Genomic DNA, 24,052 nt, shown 5'->3' with positions numbered 1-24,052 from the left:
TATGTATTGTGTGTACTAGTTTACTTGTCTCCTCCATTAGAATAATATACCTTTTTAACGCAATGGCTGGCACACAGTGAGTGCTTTCTAAATAACTGTTAATTAACTGATTTCTTAGGAATGCATATTGCAACCCCCTTATGACTTGAAAGTCTAGGAGAGTTGCTATGGTCAAAAGTTCCTAACTCTGAAGTTAACTGTATCTGAACATAGCCAACTCAGTTAGTCCTTGTCTGATAGTTCAGTCTGTTAGCATTTTTAGCTTAGTAGGATCTGCCACAACAGTGTCCCACTGAGGGGTCAAAGTAGGTCTAAAGTGGATAACATATAATAAAAAAAAATCAAATAAATTACAACTAAAAAATTACAATTGTTTGACAAGGGAGTAGTTGGAGTCATCCCTGGAGACCAAGATTAGTCATTAAAGTAAGTGTTGTCATGGAAACTACAAGTCAGTAATCATGAAAGAGATGACTCTTAAGAAGAGGTTACAGGTTATGTAATGAGTGTGTTTTAACCAAAATTATTTGAGGCACTATATTCTTCTTTTTTTTTTTTTAGTGAGGCAATTGGGGTTAAGTGACTTGCCCAGGGTCACACAGCTAGTAAGTGTTAAGTGTCTGAGGCCGAACTTGAACTTGGGTACTCCTGACTCCAGGGCCGGTGCTCTATCCACTGTGCCATCTAGCTGCCCCTGAGGCACTATATTCTTAAACAAACTTTCTTTATATTAATGGTGGTAATGGAATCATCTCTCTAGAGACAGTTATGTCATTCTGTTAGGGGTTTAGAGGACTGAAAAGATGATAACAGGTGATGCCTTCCAGAATAAAAAATGAAGTCTTGCAAATAGTCACTCACTGTTCTTGCACAAAGTAGGGGCTTTAGTTGACCACATGGCAAACACTCCAAACTTCACCCATTCATTTCATCTTTATTTATTTTTGGTATGTACACAAGCTGGCTAAGTAATTTTTTGTGGGCTAGTAAATTTTTGGTACTTTAGACCTGAGTTTTCAAATCCTACCCCTGATACTAGCTGTGTACCATGGTCAACCATGGCAACTTAAACCTTGATTAACTTAACTGTGGGCGAAAGTCACTTAAAGCCTTAATTTCTTCATCTGTAAAACAGGGGTAAGAGTTGTGGTGATCAAAGGAGATACCATATAAAGTGTTCTGTAAACCTTAAAATACCTTATAAATACTCTTATGGAAACCCTTACCTCTTGGTACCTGGAAACTCCACCGTTAACTGCTGCATCTATGACACCATTCAGACACATTGTGAGAGGGTTGATATTTTGCATCTGCCGAGTTTGACACTGGCTAATCAGAGTCTTTAGCTGTTGATTCTTATTTTCCAACACTTCAATTGCATTTTCCAAAGGACTCATTTCCACCTAAGAAGCAATTAATCACAAAAGCACACTGAATAACACCAAGGCTTGATTATCCAGTTTGGATTACCCATAACCCTTTGAGTTTCATGAATTCTTCTATCATACTCCAAGTAGTAGAATGGATGAAGGTGACTAGCTGAAAAGTTTTAGAAGGCATTGAAGAAGGTCACTAACTGGGGTTGGGATTGTCAGAAATTCTCAATTATCAACTGGAATGAGTAATCAAGAATTGACTATTCAATTTAATTCTCCAAAGCAATTTCCTTTACTTTTTAGGCAAAACTGAATATCTCTTCCTTAAAACTTATTTTTATTTTCTTTGGTAGACAACAACCTATTTGAGAAATATGCCAAACCTCTGCAATTTCCATGATGATCATCAAAAAAAAAAATTACTGCTCAAGCACTATGTGCAAAAACATGGTGTTAGAAACTAAGGTACAATGATGAATCAGGCATAGTTCCTGCCTTTATGGAATACAGTCTAATAAGAGAAACAGGGTATTTGCATAAGACTATAACTGAGACCACAAACCAGCACATTATGGAAAAGATGGAAGCTATGGAAAAAAAAAAAAGGTGACAGACCCCAGAGTCTTCTTATGGAAAGGTAGCCTTTTTTTATGATCAATGGTGTACAAAGACCTGGTAAGGGTGGGGTGGGAATGAGTAATTCTTTAAAAAAAATTTGGAAAATACATATAAATACATGAATATTGTTGTCCACTAATTATTGGCTTACTTAATTGAATACAAAACAAAAAGCATTCTCCTTGAAAAGAAAGGCTGCCAAATTATTGGATTAAAAGGCAGCCAAGTTAGGGATGGCATTGTTAAAAAAAAATTCATACAACATCTAAGACCAACACTGGGGAAAGAGAAATAACCATGGTAACTTAGAATTAATTTAATCAGTTATTATGGAGTTGCCTCATATAAAAGATTCTCCATATGGTCTAAAGTTGGCAAGTTTTAGGTCACAACTTAGATGATTAAATGTGAATCAGCTTTTAAAGAAATGAGTGTTATATCAAATGCTGCTTTCCATATTTTCTCTGTGTCTTCTTGCATATGCAACTTTTCTCTAGTTTTTTTTTTCCTTCCTTTTTGTTGTAGGCCTAATACAGTACTATAGAGCTAGCTTTTGTTGAAGATTTCTAAACCTTGAAAGTGGGACAAGACTCTCCAATGCCATGAACCTAGCATTTAGTCCCAATGTTTCTACTAAATGATGAGCATGCTACAACATCATAAGGGGAAAAATTAGCATTTCAGTAAGGGAATTTTCTTGTTCTGATTTCCCATGTGTATTAATTTGGGGGTTGAATCTACTTGGGATTTTTTTTTTTTTGCTATTGCAGGATGAAGATGTCATTCAATTATTAGTTTAATTGAACATGTCATGTTAGGGATGGTTTCACTGTTCACTGAATATTTCAGGTAGGACAAGGGATTCTTGGCAGACGACTTTTGGAGATCAACTGCACCTGCTTCTTAGTTGGCAAGGTAAGTGTTCTTTGGAAAGGCTACAAAAAAGTAGCTGAAAACGAGTTCATTATTAGCACATTTCATGCTGGATGGAAGCAGGTGGGGATCATTGAGAGAGCTGGCTTCATTTCTACAAGATGAAACAAAACCTATGAAGCAGGGAGATCAGGTGCTGTAAGACCCCAGGGCTATTATGGCAAGGTCCAGGTGAGTGGAAACTAAAACTGGAAGAGATGGTAGCAGCACAGGTCTAACCATCAGGCTCGGTGGGAAATTTGGGTTGGCTCATGCTCTATTTCTCAGATATGTATATTGGCAGTGGTGGCATTGATTAGGATTGTGTTTGGTTCTTTAGCCAAGATTTCCAGATGACTCCCATCTATCTGCATTTGGCTTTCTTTCTGTGCCTGGATCTGCCTGGATGAATGATATGGCAGTATGCATGCTTCAAGGCATTCAGCAAGACAGATCATACAGCACTAATATGCTAGCACATCTATGGGATCAAACATACCCCATAACTTCCAGTGGGTATAAAAGGCTGAATATTGAACACTGTTATTTTTGAACATGGTACCTATTTGGGAATGATTCTTAGGCTGCTAAGCATTCATTCACATTCGAATGATTACAATGGAAGATAGACTCAAACAAAAACTCAGAAAATGAATACCATGGCTTCAAGTAAAAAATTGTGGAGAAGAACAGCTTAGTTGTCAACTTTGATGCTTACCACTTCACGTTTTTCCACCTCAAACCAGCGGGAAATTCCAGGCAAACTCTGCACTAAAATCAAGGAAGTTCTCTCCACCCAGAGACTCTAGAAAATGCAGAAATAAATATATAAAAGAAAGCAAGATTATTGTTTCCTTTTCAGTTTTCTCATACTTTGTTTATTCTTCCCAGCTTCTGCCCGTCTAGTTACTTTGGTATGCCTTTATAACATGTTGATATCTTGGTAACTTATCTCTCCTGTACCTACAGTGTGCAAGGTGTTGTCCTTATGTTTATGTTCACGTCTTTTGTATTTTTCTAATACCTTTCCCTTTCCTTTGTGAGTGTTCAGTCACCACAGTTCAACTACAATGGGTAAAGAAAGATTTCATATTTTCTTCCTTGATTTTTTCTCAAACAAGAGTCATCATTTTAAATCTCCATTGCTTCTTAGGACTTGGGTATTAGCTTACCTCAATTTGGGGGGGGGGGCAGGGCAATGAGGGTTAAGTGACTTGCCCAAGGTCACACAGCTAGTAAGTTTCAAGTATCTGAAGCTGGATTTGAACTCAGGTCCTCTTGAATCCAGTGCCAGTTCTTTATCCACTGTGCCACCTAGCTATCCCTTACCTCAATATTTCAATCATCTATGACTTTAATTGAGGTATTTTCTCCAGCAACACAGATCATAAGCCCATCTATGCACAGTAGCTACTCTTTAAAAATACATCATCTTTTGGCCAATTTGGTGATGGACTTCTATAGACTTAGGTTGGTCCTTGAATGACAGACACACAGTCCACCATTAGGTCCCCGCTGAAAACCATTTTTAGCTTGGAAGAACATGCCAGTAGCCTTCAGGAGCTTAGGGTCACATCTGTGTCATGGTGATGAATAAAAGCATAACTTTTGTGGAAGATGAACTAGTAAACACATCAAAACAATTGAATCATAGAGCTAGAATGGACATTAAAGACCATCTTTGTCCAACCTTATGTTACAGATGAAATAATTAAGGCTTGAACTAATTAAATGATGTTGTCACACAGATAATTACTGGAAGAATCAAGCTTAGATCTTAGCAATTCAGGAAAGCAAACAAAGTGCTCATCTTGGAATTGCTGGGTTTGGACTTGAACCCTGGCTCTGCCAGGTCCTACCAATTGTATGTCCTTGAGCAAATCACTTTAACTTCGCCTCAAATGTACAATGAAAGTGTTGGACTAGATGCCCACAAAGGTCCCTGCCAGCTTTAGCCCTATCATCTTAATGTTCTTCCTACTACATTATGCTCCATCACATCTGATTCTTTTTTTTTTTTTTTACCACCCACTGTCTTATGGGGGCAGGGGAAGGGCTGAAGGCTTGTTAATGCAGAATGAGCAAGTTTTGGTGGCAGAGGAAGAAGACAAGAACATGAAGACACTGGCAGGTTTGAAGACAAACCTGATCTTCTTCATGGGTTTGAGTAAATATTTTTCCATAAGAGAAGCTACTATATATTATATATATATATATATAACATATATATATATAATATATATACACATACACACACATATATACATATATAGTATATATATATAGTATATCTATATAAAACCTGGTTAACAGAAAGGAGCTTTGTAAAATAAAAACACTGGAGTAACATCTATCTACCCTACTTTGTCCACTACTTCTATATTTAAATTACTTTCTTTAAGGGAAAGAGAGGACATATTGACTCTTCTAGTTGGGCATATTGATCACAATAAGAAATTGGGACTGTGGAACATGGCAGAGTTGGTTATGAGAAGACCTTATTCAGTAATCCCTTATGAACTGGTTTTATAATTATCAGGGCACAGATAAGCAGGAAAGGAGGAGTCTTAAAGTACTTGCAATGCCTCTTTTCACCTATATTTTGATCTTATATCTTCTATAGATATCTGCTTTGTTTTCTCCTATTCCAATGTGGGTCCAAACTTGGCTTCAAGGAGGAAGTTAGAGGAATAGATGTAACAGCTATAACTTGATTGGCATAAGGAAATTGTGAACAGGTCAGCACATTTTATGCAATGTAGAGTCCTGGAGAGTTACTCAGTTACTTCACTTGAAAGGTTAAGTCATTTGTTAAGCGTCACATAAACAGTAAGTCAAAGGGAGAACTTTTAACTCACATCTTCCTGGCTCTGAAGTTAGCTCTATTCATTACACTGTATTTCACTTCCAAGGTAGAAAAGAAAGATAAATTCTGTGTTTTGTCATTTTTAGTGGAATTCCTCAGCTTACTTCAGTACCTCACTGTGAAATAGTAGTGACTGTGGGCTCTTAAGTTATGCCAACAGAATACTTGCTCTACTGGTAGGATTTGTTTAGTTGGAAAGGTTCAAAGTATAGGCCCAGAAAGAAAGCCTGTGTGCCTGTCATATCAGAGTGAACCCAATCACCCAAATGTTGGCCATCACCAGATCTGTTTTCCAGCCACAGAGACTGTAAACAGCCAGAAGGTGCAAATGATAGTGTGCTGGAGCTGGAGTCATGAAGTTCTGAGTTCAAATTCTGCCTAGGACACTTAGAACTTATGTGAATCTGGAAAAGTGATTGCATTTTTTTATCCTCAGTTTTTCTATCTATAAAATAGAGACGATAGCACCTACCTCCCTGGGTTGCAGTGAGGATCAAATGAGACACTACATGTAAAGCATTTTGCAAACCTTAAAGCAATATATAAATGCAGCTAATATGAACAGCAACTCCTCCACATTCTAAAGTAAGTTTAACTGAATTTAATTTTTAGGAAAAAATATTGGTATGGTTAATACCTCAAAAGGAGGAAGCAAGATAGAGCCTTGTGTTCATAGTCTGTAGTGATATGAAAAAATTTGAATGGCAATGTGGTGGTGGCGGTAGCGTGGACTGGCCTTGAAATCATACTAAATGTATTTCCTGCCTTTGACAAACATTACTACTTGTTGTTTAGTTATTTTTCAATTGTTTTTGACTCTTCGTGATCCCATTTGGGGTTTTCTTGGCTTAGATAATGGAGAGGTTTGCCATTTCCTTCTCCAGCTCATTTTATAGATGAAGAAATGATGCAAGCAGAGGTAAGTGACTTGAATAGGGTCACAGAGCTAGTAAGGGTCTGAGGCCAAATTTGAACTCACAAAGATGACTCTACCTGAATTCAGGCTGGGAACTCTATCCACTAAACCACCTAGCTGACCCAAACACATGAATGACCATAAGCAAGTTCTTTAACCTTCCAGGGCCCTAGGTACTTGGATTGCATATTATTTACTGACGACCTGCTGGTTTGCCTCAGATGAAGGGACTGTCCACACTGGAAGTTTTCTATGTTGATAAAGTCTCTTGCAGGGCCCTATCCCTCCCATATATACCCCCCAAAGTTCTGCTTTGGGTAAGATAGCTAAATAAGAAAAATGAGGTTTTTTACAATGAGAATTAGGTAGAAATTATAGGAGATTTAGGAAACAAAATAAATACATATCAACAATAAACATTTACTAAGAACTTAATTATTTTTGCAGTACTGGCCACACAAGAATGTTTTCCAGAAACATTTCTCAGAAATGTTTTTTAGTAGATAATCTCTAAGGTCCCTTCCAAATATAAAATTCAATGCATCTTTTTATAGAGTATCCATGATGGAAGCAGTTATACCTTAAACTAAGTAATTTCAATGATTAGGTTTCAAGAGAGAGACCTATTCCCACTCTTAAGTGATGTATGTGGTCTCCAAAATGTCCCTGTATTCAGGAATAGAAAGCCATATTATTATATTCCATCTGCTGAAGAATCTTGCCTTTCTCCCCAAATGGGATGATACTAATACCCTTCACTTGTGAAAGTTCCCAAACCACAGTAGTATATGGAGTACATAAGAAAAGCCAGATGATTAGATAAACAGACAGAAGCAAAAGATATGCCTTTGTCCTAATCATATGACAAGTTTCCAAGTACACCTTCCCTAATAAAAATAGCAAATAAAACAAACTAACAAGGTTCTCCAGAGGTTACAAAATTGTTTTCTACTGCAGAGAATTTATTTTAAAACACTTCATCATATTGTATCTCAGAATAAGTTCCTTAAAGGTTACATAATCTAGTCAATGATTTCTATAAAATCATATATGGTGATAAAAGGGACCTTAGAGATTTTCTAGTACAAGACCTTTATTTTACAGATAAGAAAACTGAAGCCCAGAGAGTAGTTACTTACCCCAAACCACAAAGCCCAGTGGTAAGGATAGGACTAGAATTCCAGTAGTCTAAATTCTAGTCCATTTCTCTTTTAGCTACACAAGTTTGCTAGCAAAGTTTAATTCAATTAAATGATCAAGTTAAGTAGTTATTTACATAGGTCCTATTCTTTACCCTGTTATTTGCTTGAGAAAGTTCAAAAGATTAAAAAAGATCCATTCTCTGTCTTCAAAGAGCTTACAATATAGTTGAGGAAATGTAACATAAAAGAACTTGATGGTACCTTGAATTCATTCTCCTTATCTTTAGTTCCTTTGTGAAATGGCCGATCATAACGAAATCTCCAAATATGATTCACTTTATAAAAGCTTTTGATGTTATCTGGGATGCCTTCTCTCTGCAGGACCTCCTGGCTCTCAGGGATGGGAGTCACAGCATATATCTGCAGATCTGTGTTCAAATGATTAAGGAAAGAAACCTGGGATTGCAAAAGCCAAGGCAGTTTATCTGGATCTAAAGGCTTTCAAGAATCATATTGTACATAAATACCGATTGCTCCCCTAAGGTGAGGTCCACAGAGGGGAGTAGATAGGAACTGTTGCCATTGGCTCCATTCAATTCTGGGACACCCCATTGCCATTTTTAAAAAATCATCAGAAAATAACTGAGGTCCCAATTAATAGAAATCATTTCTAAAAATCTTTGGGGCCAAGAACCAACAATTGCTGGCTCCAGGCAGGTAAATTTTGTGTGTGTGTGTGTGTGTGTGTGTGTGTGTGTGTGTGTGTGTGTTTTTCAAGGGCATAAGTATTTTATGCAGAATTTTTTAAATTTGTAATTTGATTTTTGTTTACTACTAACCTGTCTTTTTATCAATTCTACGTCTATTTGCATATGTTCTCTTTTTGTGCCGTTATAAATTTCAATCCCTAAATAATTTCCTTTCCTTTATTTTATTCATTTTTTTGTTTTTGCTTTGAAATGGTATTCATGGGTGTCCAGAAAAAGCTTCCAAGTGGTTTAAAGAATAGTTTCATAGCTGGAGGCTGAGTGACTGAGATAAGAGTCCCAGGGTTAATCAACCTTGCCTCTAACTGCTAGGTAACTGGTTGATCTACTGTTCCTTAGACAGTGGTGGGTGATCTTCTTAATAGCAATTAATAAAGGCTGTCCGGTCTGCCAGGTTGTTTCTCCCTTCCTTCATTTCAGAAGGAAAATACCAAAGAAAAGGGATAGTGAATTATGCAAATAAACAGCACTATCCTTTCTTTGAATTGAGCTAGTTGCCACTATATAACATGGAAGCAAATTACTTTAAGAGGAACATGCTTTCAAAAGCATGGCTGTGTTGGAGAATAATTTTAATTAAAAGGAGATTTTCCTATATTAAGGAGTTCTTTTCAACTCCAATCATCATTTAAAAACAGAGCAGCTGGAAATTGTTTGCCAGAAACCCAGGGAAATTAAATGAGCAGAATGAGACAGAGAAACACACAGACACAGACATAGCATGCAGACATTTACCACCACCACCTCCTTCCCCCCTGCAAAACAAACAAACAAAAAAATAATAATAGAGTAACCACTCAATAACCTTGAAAAAAAATTGGGCAGTGAATGGCTAGTGCCATTTACCAAGAACACCCCCCTTGTGCATGTATGGATACACTGTGCTTCTGCCTGAAAGATGGTCTCATCAGGCTGATTGGCATGTTGCATAGCAATGGCATGTGGGAACTCATTCAGCATCCGTTGCTGGAAAGCTTCCAGCCTTTCATAGTCATGCCCTCGGCAAACAAATTCTTTGTTCTAGAGGGGGAAGGGCAAGAAAAATAAAACAATAAGCAAATTATCACGATGTCTGAAGTGTCACTACATTAAGGAGGCTAGCAATATCCAAATGAACACTGACATAGCTTCGAGTGAATTCAATTCCATGAAGTAGTATGAGTCTGAAAATGAGAAGTTGGACTAATTTTAAAATATGCAAAATAAACGCCACATACTTGGTTTTGTAGCTTCTGAAATGACCTTTTGTAGCAGGCACTATACCAAGTTGTATAGATTTTCCTATAGGAGTACATGATTTGCTCAAAGTATGAAACTTTGAAAACAAAGTCAATCCATTTAGTCTGAAGGCAAACATGAATAAGTAAAATGAGAGACTTGAATTAGATAATTTCAAAGATCCGCTCCAGCTCTAAATACTATAATCCTAAATCACGATACAGTTCCCGATTAAAAACCACCATACTTCCCTATCTCCAATTATCACCACCAATGAGTATCAAATTAATGGCTCCTATGTAGACATATGAACAAATCTGAAACATCAGTCATCATTTAATGGCTGACCTTTTTTTTTTTAAAGCAATGCTTGTGTGTGTGACAAGTTTTGTAAAATCTTGGAGGGTTATAAAAAGAAGCCTTTTATGAGCTTAATGAGGATACTAGGGAAAAAGGAAATAATTTTGAAATGAACTTTACTATTTGGTGTGATAATGCTGTCTGTACATTGGAACCTTGCTCTACTACTTCTTGGTACAGAGAGAGGCAGTATGTATAATGGAATCACTATGTAGCCGAGTAGAAAGCTGGCTTTGGAGTCAAGAAAACCTCCATTCAGATCCTGCCTCTGAGACATATTGGCAATGGGACATCAACTCGTTACCCAAAACAACTCCTAAGACTGTAAATTACAGATAAATTGGGGACCTGCATTAGTTGATGAAATTTCTACACTGGAATTTCCCTTCCCTAATCATATGTCAGGACCTTCCCCTTAATATTTATGGAGAGATGAGAATAGAATGTGTGATATTTCACATCACAATGGCTTCAGAGGAAGTAAAGTATCTGTTAGGGCAATCATATTTAGCCTATTTTCTATAAGAAAAAATAGATGTTATGCATTTTATAGTTTTAAATTGTCTTGACTTATCAGGAAAAAAGAAGGAAGTCCTATTTGAAGGAAAATGGATAGAGCTGCTGAAACACTGATTCTTTGAAGAGTACTCCTGCAGTTCACATTTTTAGCCAACAGAGGGTAACACTTTCCTATTTTTCAGTAGGAAATCACATTAGTATGCAAGAAATGTTTTTAAAAAGAGAAATGATTTAGAAACTGATATATACCCTGGATTAAACATTTTCAAGGGACTTATTTAATGAAATTTATTCTATTAACATGCAGTTTTCTAATTTGCTAAACTGCCTTTGAAAATTAATGACTTATACCTCTTGCAGATCTTTCTTATTATATCTTTAATTGGCATTAATTGTGCTTAGAGATACCTAGGGTGGTTCACATTATACTGCATAGATACTGAGCTAGGATGTCTTGGGCAGAGATCCCAGATTAGAATGGTGAAAGATGGGTGACATTCTTTCTTTTCTTCTTCTTCCCATTTTAAATACACTACCCTTTGTGATTCTGTACATGGCAGTTAATCTTGCACCAGCTTGTACAGTATCTCAGATGTGTATGTACATGCTTTAGTATATATGAACCATTTCCTGCATGCTTTCTAATAAAAGCTCCATTTTGAAAACTCTATCATGTTAAATTTGTTGTTTTTTGAAAGTCTTGGTCCTCAGATTTTGGCCCCAGCCTCAAAATACATAAATGCTCTATTATTAAAGTAAAATGAAAACCAAAGGCTATGTGATGCCAAAGCATCTTGGTAGAGAAAGCATTTCAGTAAAGAAATTCAATCAATCATTTGCATGTATGGTCAATGATTTACCAAACTGATATTTTGTTTGACACCCAAAGGAATGGCCAGTTATTTTAATTTAAAAAATTTTTTTAATTACATGAATTCTATTTCCATCCCTCTCTTTTATACTCCCTGATCCTCATATTGCCAAGTTTATTTTCAGATACAGAATTAAATTAAGAAAACAATCCTCTTTCTTCCTTCCAAGTTCACATTCCAAGATGTAGAATTACTTCACCTTTTTGATGTGTTTCCATTAATTCCATCTCCTATCCCCAATACTGCCATTATAAAAATTGAAACATTAACTGTTAATTAGAAAGAGGAAGCAACTATAACTACCCAACACAATATATCCAATAATCTGCAATAAATCTAGGTAGAAAAAATAATCATTGTTTTGATGGATTTGAATAATTCTAAATCTGCCCTAGTGCATGTTATTATGGGCTTTCTAACTTAAAAGGATAAAAATGATAATAAAAGAATTATCTAATATTTTCCAAAAGGGTAAAAAAGTTCTAATGTGCTAGGGTCTTCCTAATTGGAAGAATTAGCATTGGAAGTTTGAAAGAAAACAAACAAAAAAAGTCATGTACTCACTCTTAAGAAAAATGGAAATTTTTTCCCATAAAATCCAACTCTAAAAAACTCTGGTTCAAGACGTTGTTGGTCCATGATCTTGTCATATAAAGAGGCTTCCATCATCTGAGAAAGCACAAGAAAACCTTTACACATTTTTGCCTGGTCCTAAGCATTGATAATTGACAGAGGCTACTGTTTCCTGAACATCTGAGCTTCTTAGTTTAATTTCCAGAAAGATGGTTTTCATATATTTCTTTGTGTTCTCAGTGAAATGTATCCTCAAGCTCCATTGAATTTTTTCTATTCATTCATAACACAATCATGCAATGTATTATTCACAATGAAACATAGGTTAATATGGAATGTCAGAATGAAAACCTTTTGCATTTGAAATCAAACAATGCCTATTCACTCAGAACTCAAGGGACCAATTTCACATGTCTTTTTAGTCTCCTGGAGTTCACTGGTGAGGGAAATGACAGAAAATTGGAGTAGTTTTTTTGGGGGGGAGAGGGGAGTGGAATGGATCTTTCAAAACACAAATGAATCCAGTTATTTCTATGAATAATAAATTATACTTGTATATGATATAGAATTTGGTGGTCTAATGTAGACAATTGTGGATTTCAGTCCTACAGATGGTTAACTTTTCACTCCAGAGAATGCAAGCATTCCTTAGACTAGATAGTTTTGTAGCAACCATCACAATTCAGAAGAATCCAAGATGTTAAGCCTGTGCACAGAAAGCCTTTAAGTATAATGTTGATAACATTGGAACCATGAGGCATATACAAAATGCATATAGATCCCCATTCAAGGTTTTAGTATCACAAGGGTTTCCATAGGAAAACTATTATTGTATGTGAAAACTTTTTTCTCCTTGGATGATACTCCACCGAGCAGTAAGACTGACATTTAATGCTCTGGGTTTGTAAAAATCTTAGTAACTATGGCACCCAAGGTATATTATGACCAAACATTGTAAACCTCACTTCTGTCGCAGGGACTGGACACCAAATAGCTACAACACAAAGTCTGAATCTCAAACTCTTACTACATTTAAAAACACATTCTTTACTGTGTTGTAGGACCACCACTCCACCTCAGTAACAAAACCAACAAAATGTGATTCCTTCCTCATAAGGAGAATCCAGCCCAGTATTAATTGGGTTACCTTAATAGTTTCCAGTGCTCTGCTTAGCAGATTTTTGTAAGCTGTGTTGTTACAGAGAAATATATGTATTTATTTATTGTCTTGTGAAAGTCTGAAGAACATTTTTGACAAAAGCCAAAAATTTGACCCATTAGGGTAGATTAAGATTTAGTGGATAAGAATAGATCACATACTAATGATCCCCAACCCCTCTCCTACCCTCCCTGAGGAATCAAATTGGAGGCCCTCAAAAGTGATCAGGTAAGTAGTTTCATTTGCTATTTCCAATTTCAGGGCACATCTCACAGGAAACAGTCTAAAAACATTTTAAAACAAGATTTGCATCATCACAGGTGAAATTTAATTTCACAAAAGTCCCTCAGAAAACTAATTGGAAAAGGTGCCCCCTTAAGCCCTTGATTAGACTCCAAGGTATGTTACCCGCATCTTGCTCAGGTTTCTGTAGTCATAATAGCTTTCATACTGCTCAGCAATCTTCCGGCACAGGATAATGCCATTCTCCCAACACTGTGGACAAAGAGATGACATAGGAACAATCTGGCCATCATACCATGCAACTTAAACCTCTGAGTGATGATAGATTCCTTTTAAATAGTTGCTCTTGTTTTAGAAATTCCAAATTGCCTAGATCACAGATTAATTTTTATCAGTGGAGTGTGCTGGAGTCAGTTTGAACCAGCTCCACCCAACTGTTAAATTTCTAATGTGAGCATTTAGACATCATAAATTGGCAAGGGCTACAAATTAGGGCTTAATAGTTTTGCTGATTGTCTAGACCTAAGAAAATAATGGAGAATATGTTAATAATGAAATTAAACTCACAAACATGTGTCATGTGCACATTTTCCCCACCAGAGGGCAGGTGGTTAAACATTTAACAGTATATTCCCTACATGAAAGTCATGGGAGAAGGGGCATAGATGGATGGTCTTGAAGTCAGAAAGACTGTAGTGCTCCTCTGCCACATACTTACTCCTTGACCCTGGGCAAGTCACTTAACCTCTTAATGCACCAGGCACTTAAGACTGTAGTTTAAAGAAAAAATGTGCAGAGTGGATCATTTTGACTATATCAAATTAAAAAGCTTTTGCACAAACAAGATTAAAAGGAAAACAGAAAGCTGGAAAACAATTTTTATAGACAGTGTTTCTGATAAAGGCCTCATATCTAAAATATATAGGAAATTAATCAAATATATAAGAATACAAGTCATTCCCCAATTGAGAAATGGTCAAAGGCTATGAACAGGCAGTTTTCAGATGATGAAATTAAAACTACCTACAGCCATATGAAAAAATGTTCTCAATCACTACTGATTAGAAAAATTCAAATTAAAACTACTCTGAGGTACCACCTCACACCTATTTAATTGTCTAATATGGCAAAAAAAGGAAAATAATAAAATTCAAAGATGTGGGAAAATTGGAACACTAATGCACTGTTGGTGGAGCTGTGAACTGATCCAACCATTCTGGAGAGTAATTTGGAATCATGCCCCAAAAGCTATAAAACTATGCATACCCTTTAACCCAGCAATACCACTACTAGGTCTATATCCCACAGAGATCATAAAAAAGGGAAAAAGACCCACATATACAAAAATATTTATAGCTGCTCTTTCTGTGGTAGCAAAGAATTGGAAATTGAGGGGTGCCCATCAATTGGGGAATGGCTAAACAAGTTGTGGTATATGAGTGTAATACAATACTATTGTGCTGTAAGAAATGATAAGCAGATGGATTTCAGAAAAACCTGGAAAGACTTTTATGAGCTGATGCTGAGTGAAATGAGCAGAGCCAAGAGAACATTGTACACAGCATCAACAACATTGTGGGATGATCAACAGTGATAGATTTAACTCTTCTCAGCAATACAATGATACAAGACATTGCCAAAAAACTTATGGTGGAAAATGCTCTCCACATTCAGAAAAAGAACTATGGAGTCTGAATGAACACTGAAGCATACTATTTTCACTTTTGTTGTTTTGTTGTTGCTTTTTTGGTTATTCTCATACCTCACCTCCACACATACCCTTTCCAAATATTAATCTTCACCATGTTCCTATGAAAATATAGACCTCCTCCACCCACCCTATCCCCTCACCCCTGCCTGGTGTGTGTGTGTGTGTGTGTGTGTGTGTGTGTGTGTGTGTGTGTGTGTGTGTGTGTGTGTGTAAATCCCAGTGACCTGTAAAGTATTAAGAAGCTTTCATGACCAGGGGAAAAACTAGGCTGAACAACATCTACTAGTTTTGAATGCAGAAACAATTTTTTAGCTGTCATTTCAATTGCATGTCCATGTATTCTTGATTAGAATTTCAATTCAATAGTGGCCAGAGAAAGAAAAGAAACAGGCCTTGGCTGCTGAGGGGTGATTACTGCTGGCCACAGAGGAGCAATTACCCCCTCCTGATCGGACCATGATGGCTACTCCTTCCTCCTCAATTACCTAAATTGCACTCCCAGATCCTGAGGCATTAACGCAACACCCACCGACTTTGGTTATTTGCTGGCCGCAACACTGCATAGATTCTTTGATCTAACACAAACTCCTGGGAATGGTTTAATACAAGCAGCCAGAGATAAAACTGAATTTGTGACCAGCAATTAACTCAACAGGTGAGAGACTTGACTGTGGAAGGGCACAGAGGGATTTCTTTCACTGCCAGGATATCTGGATATCAAGGCTGTTTACTAAGTAAAAAAGGTGGAATAGGAAAGAAGCATTTTCCTTGCTTCAAATTTTGAGATGCATCAAATTATACTTTTTGACAGAACTAAGATATATGGGAGAATTACATGTGTCTGTTTTTCCCCTAGCCCCAAACTAGATACATATAAAACAACTATGTCTGAAGGATCTTAATGCTCATTTGAAACACAAAAACCTCATAGTAAATGCCAAGCTATAGATCACAAGATAATAGATTTAGGTATCTTTGAGATAATGGAGGCCAGCTCCCTCATTTTTACAGATCAGGAGAGGGGTCAAATAAGCTGCCCAAAGTCATACACAGGGGTAGGCCCAGGACTTGAATCCAGATCCTATGATGCAGAAATCCTGAACTCTTAATCTGATACCATTCATTCTACAGGAACTGGCTAATGGAAAGGAAACATCATGAAACAAATTAAGACAAATGAGTTGATCAATGATTCTTCATCTTAGTTTGTGGTCAGAGGGATATAGATTTAGAGATAGAAGGGACTATACAAGTTCTATGGTTCAACATTTTACAAATGAGGAAACTGAGGTCCACTGGGTTAATTGACTTTTCCACAGTTACAAAGGTGGTAATTAGAGGAGCTGAGATTCAAACCCATGTCCTCTGTCCCCAAATTTGATGCTTTTTCCATTGCATATTGTAATGTTGCATAATTTCCAATATAAATTAAATCTTAAATTTTACTTCCCTCTAGTTACAAACAAATTGACATATAGTATAGAACTTTTTTTTTTTGCAGGGAAGTGGGGGTTAAGTGACTTGCTCAGGGTCACACAGCTAGTAAGTGTCAAGTGTCTGAGGCCAGATTTGAACTCAGGTCCTCCTGAATCCAGGACTGGTGCTTTATCCACTACGCCACCTAGCTTCCCCTAGTATAGAACATTTTTAAGAGCAGGTAGGTGATGTGGCAGATACAGTATTGGACCTGGATTCAGGAAGACCTGAGTTCAAATCTGGCCTCAAATACTTATTAGCTGTATGACCCTGGGCAAGTCACTTTAGTTCTCTGTTTGACTCAGTTTCCTTATCTGTAAAATGAGGATAAAAATAGCACCTACCTCCCAGGGTTGCTGTGAACACCAACGAAGATAACTGTAAAACATTTAGCACTGTGCCTGACACATAGTAAGCGCGCGCGTACACACACACACACGCACACAAATAAATTAGCTATTATTGCTTTTAATCATCATCATTATTTTTACTATGAAGAGATTGGGTAGGACCAGAAATTAAAAACAAAATTAAAAATGATCAACCAAAAATAGTTGAATTTTTTTTAATAGTTGGTTTTCAAATTCTAAAAAGGCAGGGAGACAGTAAATTGGGTATTTCAGATAATGAGGACATGTTGTATAAGAATTCTGCAGAGGAAAATTGAGAAGTAACATTTTTTAAAAATCTGACTATTGATTTCCTTGTAGGAAACTTTTTTTTTGGTTTCTTTTTAATTTCTTCTAGTTATTCTTTTTTGATTTTTGTTTTTTTGGCGGGGCAATGAGGGTTAAGGGACTTGCCCAGGGTCACACAGCTAGTAAGTGTCAAGTGTCTGAGGCCGAATTTGAACTCAGGTCCTCCTGAATCCAGGGCCGGTGCTTTGTTCACTGTGCCACCTAACTGCCCTGTAGGAAACTTCTAATGAGAAGTACCCTCCACCAAAAGTAGATCAGTGGCTATTCCACAATTTATTGTCTTATAAAAATGCCTGGGGCACTGAGGTTAAGGGACTAGTTATACAGGCTATATTTTTTTCAGATGGGCCTTGAAGCCAAGTCTTCTTGACCTGGAGTCTGGCTCTTAATCCACTTAAGCAAGATGGCTCCTAAATCTCCTAAATGAAATTAAAAATGTTGTTACTTTTTTTTTTTTTTGGTTAGGCAATTGGGGTTAAGTGACTTGCCCAGGGTCACACAGCTAGTAAGTGTTAAGTGTCTGAGGCCAGATTTGAACTCAGGTACTCCTGACTCCAGGGCCGGTGCTCTATCCACTGCGCCATCTAGCTGCCCCTGTTGTTGCTTTTTTTAAACTTTCTAGTTACTACCTCAAGATGTACAACTGGTCACTGTCACTTACTTTGCCTCTGTCAAAGTTCTGAATGATGGTGAGGTGAAGGTATTCTTTGCGTTGCCACTCTGTTTGCATGGGGTAGGTTAAAAATTCCCTGAGGGGTCGATCAGACCATTCCAGTAACTCATCATATAACAGGAGAGTATAAGCAGCCTCTGAAAGTTAAGAGAAAACATATTCATTAAAATAGCACCTTAAAAGCCACATGGCTATACATATGACTTACTTTTATAAAGAGAAATTTCCAGCCAACTTGAAGGAAATTATGATATTGTCATTTATAACATATGCACCCTGGTTTTAGTGCTATCCACTATCTCATTCTGCCTGTCCTTTTCCCATTTTCCAAAGGTTCCCAAACTGATCAAAGGTAGAGGCCACAATTTATCATGGTAATCAAAGGTTATACTAATTTCCCCTTAAAATGTTCATGTAATTTACTTGCTATACAGAATAGAACTGAAAAAATGTTTATATTAGTCGTTCTTTTCACTCACAACTTCTTATCATTCTAGAATTTCAGAGGGCATAATAGTACTTTGAATCAAAGTAATAATAATAATTATTATATATATATATATAGAGAGAGAGAGAGAGAGAGAGATTTGGTGAGGCAATTGCGGTTAAGTGACTTGCCCAGGGTCACACAGCTAGTAAGTGTTAAGTGTCTGAGGCCGGATTTGAACTCAGGTCCTCCTGAATCCAGGGCTGGTGCTCTATCCACTGCGCCACCTAGCTTCCCCAAAAGTAATAATAATATTAATAGCTAGCATTAGCATAATGCCTTAAGGTTTGCTAACAACCTTCCAGACATTATCTTATTTGACCCCACAACAATCTTGTGAAGTAGATGTTATTATTATCTCTATTTTACAGATGATGAAACTGACTTAGAGGTTAAGTGACTTATCCAATGTCACAAAGATAGCAAGTATCTGAAATGAGACCCATAGATCTAGACTGTCTGGATTCCAAGTCCATCACTTTATACACTATGCTACACAGTCCTCAGTAGCAATTGAATTCATTCGTTGTTGTTTAGTCCATTATTCATGTCTGACTCTTCATGACCCTATTTGGGGCTTTCATGGCAGAGACAATATAGTATTTTACCATTTTCTTCAGTTCAATTTACAGATGAGGAAATTGAGGCAAACAGGGTTAAATGACTTGCCCAGCATCATGCAGTTCATGTCTGAGGCCACATTTGAACTCAGATCCTTCTGACTTCGGGCTGGCACTTTATCTAATGTGCCACCCAGCTGCCCCAATGTAACTCCTAATGACAGTTTTTTAAAAAATACATATTTGCAATAAGGAATGTACATGAACCTCAAATAGCTATGTTATTGATATGCAGTTCTACAACTATGGATTATTTATCCTATATGTCTAAAAAGCAAACAGCAATAAATAAAGGGATATTTGTCTCACTGACATTGTAAAAGTACTGTAATTTTAGGTAGAATTTTTTTTTCATATTATCTTTACCTTTACCATATTGGTTTTTTAAATATTGCTTCCTACCTTCTACTGTGAAGAGATTTTTATACACATTCATATACATATTGTAAAGTTGCAATTTATTCTGTGTATATACATACAATTCTCATATCATTGAACTTCTTGGCTACATCAATTTTCTTTTTTAAAAAACAATAATTCATAACTTTATGGCATTTTAAGGAATATAAAGCACTTTTTATAACAACCTTGAAAGGTAGGTAATTCTCTCAAGGCTCTATTGAGGCTCAAATGAGATAATATTTGTAAAGTGCTTATCATTATGCCTGGCACACAGTAGGCATTAATAAATGCTTGTTCTTTTTCCTCTTAAAATGAAGTTTACTTACAAGTAAATGTGAGGCTCAGCTTGCCTATGGTCACATAGTAAAAGGTCAGAGTCAGGATAACAACTCAAGTATCCTGAAACCATGTCTCCTGATTTTTACTACACTATGCTGCCTTTCTACTAATTGCATAATTTAAAAAAATCTTCTGGAATTATATACAAAAATTGGTTACTTAATTTAATTTCCATCTACTTCCCCCTAATTGAATGTATGCCAGGAATATCTAAAAGGGGAAAAAAAGTTAACAAAATCTGAAGAGATAGAAGGTAATCCTACTTTTTGTTAGAAAGTTTAAGGGTAGAGAAATAGGAGACAGAGTAAGAGGATAAGAACAGAGTCGTGATAGTGATTTAATTCTTTGAAAGGTAGAAGTGATCAGGGGAATCTGTTATGGTTCTGGTCCACAAAGAGGAACTGATTGCTGTACCCAAGAATGACTGGATACTCTCAAGAACAAACTTTTGATTGAATGAATCAAAAAAATTATGATGAGGCAGAAAACAGGAGATGGTCTAAAGAGATCCATGTGGATGTGGAGAGAACTCATTTCCAGACTTCATCTGGACATCTGACAAAGTTTTCGATACTATCCTTTTTGGGGAAGATGTCGATTAGATGATAGGACACTTGGGCAGATTCAGAACTGTTATATTGACTGGATCCAAAGAGTGGTGATGAAAAGACTTAAGTCAACTGGCAAGGAAGTGTCTAGTGAATCCCACCAGATATCTGTGGTTGGACTTGTGCTGGTCTACAATTTTCCCATTTACTCAGATGAAAACACAGATGACATGGTTATCAGATTCATAGATGACACCAAGTTAGAACTACATGTTGGCTGATAAAGTCTGAATAAAAAAAATGACAAGCCAGATCAAAGGTCCAAATATAGAGATAAAATTTTATAGCTATAAAAGTAAAATTCTTAGGTTAAAACAATTAGATGAGATAGGACTAGATAATATTTTGATGCAGGGGTTTTAATGTACTTTAACCTCAACATAGCATTACATTACATCTAAGAAACTGAATGCAATGTTAGGCTATATTAAAAGAGGTAGGATCTCCTACATACAGACCATGTCACATGTGGCATGGTTGAAAGAGAAAAGAAGTCTGGATAAGATAGGATAGTTGACTTTAGGCATTTGAAGGCTGTCAAAAAGGAGAGGGATTAGATTTTTCTCTGACAGAGGACAGGACTAACAACAATAGATTTTTAGTCATTAGCCAAGCATTTACTGTGTGCTTACTATGTGCTATGTGTCAAGGACACAAAAAAATGGGGAAAACTGCAGTTCCTTTGCTCAAGGAACATCCATTCAAATGAAGGTGACAATATGTAAATGTCTAGGTAAATGTAAGATATTTTTGTTATTTAGTTATTTCAGTAGTATCTAACTATTTGTGATCCTATTTTGGGGTTTTCTTAGCAAAGATACTGAAGTGGTTTGACATTTCCTTCTCTAGTTTATTTTACAGATGAGGAAACTGGCAAATGGGGTTAAAGTGCCTTGCTCAGGGTCACACAGGTCGTAAGTGTATGAGGTTAGAGTTGAACTCAGGAAGATAACTTTTCCTGACTCCAGGTCTGGCACTCTATGCACTGTGCCACTTAGTTGTCCCAGACACAATTATATTAAGGGCATCACAGCTGGGAGCAGGGGGGGAGAGAGAGAGAGAGAGAGAGAGAGAGAGAGAGAGAGAGAGAGAGAACCTAGGAAAGTCTCCCTGTAGAAGGTGGAATTTGAACTGAGTTCTAAAGGAAGTCAGAGGGGAAGGCAAGGAAGTAGAATACTGCAGGCATGGAGAAATGTCCAGTGCCAAGACAGAAAGATGGGTGGCAGAGAGGCAAATTTAGACTTGGTATAAAGTAAAAATTCTGAACTATTTGAGCTGCTCCAGAGGGAATTGGACTACCTCATTACGTATCATCACTGGAAGGCTTGATTGAAGTAGATGACTACTGGTTTGGGGCTCTTATTTGGGTATGAAATGAACTAGATAACCTGTGAAGTCCCTTGGAAATCTCAGGTTCTGTGGGAGTGGGAATCCCTGGAGCACGGGGGTAATATTTGACAGTCTGCGCTGGCTAGGGTAGCAGGTCTGAATAACAAGGAGAGCAACATGTGGGTCCTCCTGCTCTGGCCAGCACGGGAATTGTGCAACCCTCCCAGGTGTGATGAGGAATGAAGAGATGAGAATGGTGAGGTTCAATTAGAATGGAAGAAACATCATAAAGAGCTGAAAAAGTTTTATACCATCTAAACACAAAAAAACCCTCCATAAAAGAGAAATGGTTTTTTCCTTAGTTTTACTTTACCCATGGATACAAAAGAATAAGGAAATGAATTACAACACATATTAAAGAATAAAGAATAAAATATTATTTGAAAAAATAACCTATTCCTTGAGGAATAGGAAAATCCTAAGTGCAATTTCAGCAAACATATTTAAAGAAAAGACTGATCTGTCTCTAGAATAGAAAGAGACATATGTAGGCTTCCTTTTTGGGAAGCAGAATGTCTCTATCATATAGCTGGAATAAATGGACTTAAGTTCCCTTTTTCCTTCTACAAAGCTTTAAAAAATAAAGATGTGTCCACACACAGACTTTGCTGCTTCACTAATTGAACAATCCTCAAATCCAAATAGTCCCCAACTAATGAATTAGTTGTAAAAATGTTACGTAAATCAGGTGTTTGGAACTCAACATGCAGCTTTTTGGTGTACAATGTTGTAAATAGTGATTATGTTTCCAGGGCAGACCACAAAAGCCAATGAAATCCTTAATATGTATGACAGTATACCATTAGAAGCCACCACAAAAACCACCGGACATGGCACAATCCAACAAATCTGCAAGCAGTCATCAGTTGCCTATTATAAGCAAGACTCTGCTAAATGCTAGGTATACTAAGATTAAAAAAAAAAAAAGAAAAATGACAACCCTTGTCCTCAAGGCCCCTCAGTCTTTTTCAGAGAAATATGTGCTCAGAATTCCAACTGGACCAGGAATCCCAACATGGGACTATTGGGGGGAAGGGAGAGCGGAGAATTCAGGGACTGGAGCTCTAGCATAGTGGAGGGATGAGATCCTTCAGTTTCCTGTCTGTAAACCCTGAGGAACACTCTTTAAGGTAGTTTCTTGGTCCTGTGATGGTAGAATCTCCTTGGCCCTATGTTACCCAGGACCACCTGCCATTATGGTCTAAGAACATAAAAAAACCTTAGTTCTTTTCAACACAAGAGCCAAGAAAGGTAGGGTCTAAAGCAGCCACTTAGATCCCTGACCCCCAAACTGCTCAACCCTTTCTCCCATCACAGTACCCAGGGGCCCGGCCTTTCTTGAAAACTGGAAGCTTCTTTGACTCAAAAGCTACTAACATGTTACGGCAGGCAGTACTAACTCTGTCCTGAGTCACTGAAACATCTAAGAAAAACAAAACAGACCCAGGCTTCCATAAATATTGAATTAACTTTTCACTGTCAGACTCCAGCAAGGGGCCTCAGATGCAAAGTCCTATACTGTTAAGACTCCAGAATCACTGTGAGGAGACCAGGCCTGAATGAGAGCCAACTACACACTCTGTGTACAGGGTATCTCCCGAGTGTACGTTATTCCCTGTCATTTTAGAATGAAGAAAAGGAATTGGTACCAACTGTGATTGCAAGGAGTGTGAGGAAGAGAGGAGTCCAACCACTGGGTACTTACCATCCAAAATGCCTGCCCTAAATTCCCTGATACTTTAGTTCCCCAGAATAGATGCTGCCCTTCGTCATTATAGGACTTAAGGGTGATAAGTCAACTGGTACTTTACTTACACATGCCCAACTCTTCCATCTCTGATTCAGTCAATATTTGCCCAGGCAAAACCTCCCTCCACTTGATAATGTTCCCTTCTCTCTTATCTCTATCTAGCTCAGACCTATGCCTTCCCTTGTTTCTGTCCTTCTCAACCTTCCCCTTAAATTATGTACTCTGGATCCTTCCCCCTCTGTGGCCTAACTTCCCTTCATTCTAGATTGATTTCTCTTACACACACAGGAACTTGGTTCCCTTCCAGAGGCAGTGTTATCTCTGGCCACCCCCTTCAGCACAGGGTGTTGCTTCTCTC

General features: G+C 37.2%; 1 protein-coding gene across 7 annotated transcripts in view; it reads right to left on the bottom strand.

Annotated features, from left to right (window-relative positions):
* The window catches only part of DOCK4 (dedicator of cytokinesis 4), a 572,917-nt gene that overhangs the window by 21,647 nt on the left and 527,218 nt on the right, over positions 1–24,052 (bottom strand). For all 7 annotated transcript variants that reach the window (XM_043965823.1, XM_043965817.1, XM_043965820.1 and 4 more), the window contains 7 exons: positions 18,088–18,236; positions 13,707–13,793; positions 12,131–12,235; positions 9,476–9,617; positions 8,092–8,258; positions 3,625–3,711; positions 1,227–1,403 (listed from right to left, as the gene is read on the bottom strand). In XM_043965823.1, coding sequence (XP_043821758.1) covers positions 1,227–1,403; positions 3,625–3,711; positions 8,092–8,258; positions 9,476–9,617; positions 12,131–12,235; positions 13,707–13,793; positions 18,088–18,236 — 914 coding nt within the window. The remainder of the gene's footprint in view (positions 1–1,226; positions 1,404–3,624; positions 3,712–8,091; positions 8,259–9,475; positions 9,618–12,130; positions 12,236–13,706; positions 13,794–18,087; positions 18,237–24,052) is intronic.

Source organism: Dromiciops gliroides, chromosome 5 (assembly GCF_019393635.1).
Source record: "Dromiciops gliroides isolate mDroGli1 chromosome 5, mDroGli1.pri, whole genome shotgun sequence".
In the NCBI taxonomy this organism is placed as follows: Eukaryota; Metazoa; Chordata; class Mammalia; order Microbiotheria; family Microbiotheriidae; genus Dromiciops; species Dromiciops gliroides.
Note: the sequence above shows the minus strand (reverse complement) of the source record. Positions and strands in the feature narration are given on the sequence as shown.